Source organism: Epinephelus lanceolatus, chromosome 4, assembly GCF_041903045.1.
Source record: "Epinephelus lanceolatus isolate andai-2023 chromosome 4, ASM4190304v1, whole genome shotgun sequence".
NCBI classification, from domain to species: domain Eukaryota; kingdom Metazoa; phylum Chordata; class Actinopteri; order Perciformes; family Serranidae; genus Epinephelus; species Epinephelus lanceolatus.
The window spans coordinates 24,872,931-24,875,430 of record NC_135737.1 but is presented as its reverse complement, the minus strand read 5'-3'; the positions used below and the strand labels follow the sequence as shown (position 1 = coordinate 24,875,430).

At 44.8% G+C, this 2,500-nt stretch overlaps 3 protein-coding genes across 10 annotated transcripts in view; 1 reads left to right on the top strand and 2 right to left on the bottom strand.

Moving 5' to 3' along the window:
- The window catches only part of LOC144462790 (uncharacterized), a gene marked incomplete at its 5' end in the record, with an annotated part of 807 nt that extends 213 nt beyond the window's left edge, over nt 1–594 (bottom strand). Inside the window, 1 exon segment of the mRNA XM_078167472.1 lies at nt 1–594. This exon segment is cut by the window's left edge and continues 213 nt beyond it. Within this exon segment, the coding sequence (XP_078023598.1) occupies nt 1–594 (594 nt within the window).
- Nucleotides 1–2,500, top strand: part of LOC117260087 (apolipoprotein(a)-like) — a 195,025-nt gene that overhangs the window by 37,125 nt on the left and 155,400 nt on the right. The gene's annotated exons all lie outside the window — the stretch shown is intronic.
- Nucleotides 684–1,680, bottom strand: LOC144462789 (uncharacterized). Its single transcript, XM_078167471.1, is given in 3 exon segments — nt 684–1,217; nt 1,219–1,431; nt 1,561–1,680. Coding segments are annotated over 3 exon segments (867 nt in total).

Here is a 2,500-nt window from a genome sequence, read left to right as displayed (position 1 = left end):
GTGTTCCGTCTTTTTGATGTTGCTGTCGGCTGGTAGCGCACCATCTACCGCCACTGCCCTCTTCTGGTGTTTCTCAACCACCACTATGTCCGATTGGGTAGCAAGCAGCTGTTTGTCAGTCTGGAAGCTGAAGTCCCACAGGATCTTAGCCCTGTTGTTTTCAACCACCTTTGGCGGTGTGTCCCATCGGTATTTTGGTACTTCAAGTCCATACTGGGGACGGATGTTCCTGTACACTATCCCAGCCATTTGATTGTGCCTCTCGATGTACACTGATCCTGCTTGCATCTTGCACCCTGCCACAATGTGCTGGACCATCTCAGGGGCATCTTTGCACAGCCTGCACCTTGGTTCTGATCTGTTGTGGTAGACCCTGGCCTCTATGGCCCTTGTGTTTAGGGCCTGTTCTTGTGCTGCTATGATTAGTGCCTCTGTGCTATCTGTCAGTCCAGCATTCTCCAGCCACTGGTAGGTCTTCCTGATATTGGCAACTTCCACTATCTAATGTTCCTATGCACCATGTAGGGGCTTGTCCCTCCATGTTGTTTGCTCCTCCACCTCTTTGCTCTCACCAGGTTTCTGTTGTCTGAGGCATTCACTTAGCAGCTAATCCTTTGGGGCTATCCTCTTGATGTACTTCTGGATTTTGGATGTTTCATCCTGGATAGTGGCTCTGATGCTCATTAGTTCTCGGCCCCCCTCTTTCCACTTAGTGTATAGCTCAGGGTGCTGGACTCGGGGTGGAACCCTCCATGCATGGTGAGGAGCTTTCTTGTCTTGATATCTGTGGCTTCCATCTCCTCCTTTGGCCAGCTTCTGATCCCAGCTGGGTATCTGATGACTGGCAGTGCGTACATGTTGATGGCTCGGACATTGTTCTGACCATTCAGCTGACTTCTCAGGACTTGCCTTACTCTCTGGAGGTATTTGGTTGTGGTCGACTTCCTTGCGGCCTCCTCATAATTTCCATTGGCCTGTGGGATCCCAAGGTACTTGTAGCTGTCCTGGATATCTCCTATGTTGCCCTCTGGTAGGTCAGCTCCTTCAGTTCTGATCATCTTGCCTCTCTTTGATACCATCTGACCACACTTGTCTGGTCTGAATGACATTCCCTTGTCCTTGCTGTAGATACTGGTGGTGTGGATCAGTGAGTCGATTTCTCGCTCATTCTTGGCATACAGCTTGATGTCATCCATGTAGAGCAAGTGGTGTATTGTTAACCCCACTTTGGAATCAGTATCCATAGTGAGTTTTCTTGATGATCTGACTGAGGGCACTCAGGCCTATGCAGAACAGCAGTGGTGACAGTGCATCCCGTTGGTATGTGCCCCATTTGATGATGACTTGGGCAGTGGGCTTTGAGTTGGCCTCCAGGTTCATCTTCCACATTTCCATGGAGTTCTTTATGAAGGCCGTTAGTGTCCTGTTGATCTTGTATAGTTCCAGTCATTCCAGTATCTATGTGTGTGGCACCAAGTCGTAGGCTTTCTTGTAGTCAATCCATGCTGTGCACAGGTTGGTCTTTCTGCTCTTGCAGTCTCAGGCGATTGCTCTGTTGACCAGTAGCTGGTGCTTGACTTCTCTGGTGTTCCTGCCAAATCCTTTCTGTGTTTCTCTCTTTATCTTGGCCTCCAGCCATCTCTTCCACAGAGGATACTGGTTCTTATGTACCATGTCCATCTTGAATTCAAGCACCTCCAAGACTATAATGTGAATCAGCTTGATGGTGTCAGTGATGGTCCTTGTAGGGATGATATTTAGGGCAGCATTAACATCCTCTAGCACATCATCTGAAGGTATTTGGCAATATATATATATATATTTATTTATTTATTTACACATACACAAATATATTTACTTAAATATATATATATATATATATATATATATATATATATATATATATATATATATGTACACACATATAGCTATATAGCTAGCTATAGCTATTGAATAATTACTGTTTTCACAGTCAGCCTTATCTTGTTGAAGCACCACTATTCTACTTGTATTTTCTTTGAGTTCTATAACCAATCCATCTCATCTTCTGTGCTCAGCATCCAAGCCTCCCACCATGATCGGATATATACCTGATCGGACCAGGTATAACAGTAATCACTGGTGATGATTTCTCACCAGTTTACAATAACATTAATGACAGTGGTGATGAAGGTAGATTCAAAAATCACACTCTTCAATAAAGATGAGTGCAGTGCTCAATCAAAGCACGCCTGTTCTTAATGGGCAGACTGCTTAGCCTGTGGTATCGTATTGGTTGTTGCATATTCAGACTTTACTTACAAAATGTAGTCACTTGTAGGGTATGGATTTCGTTTGTGGGGGTATTTTGTCAGCGGTAACATGATTACCAGCAAAAGTAAACAATGGATGTAGGTAAGCACATGCTCGACTCAGTCCACACTACCGCGAACACAAAGTAGAGCATGAATTTAATGAGCTGTAAATCCAGGTCAGAATACTCAGTCTGCAGAATCTTGAA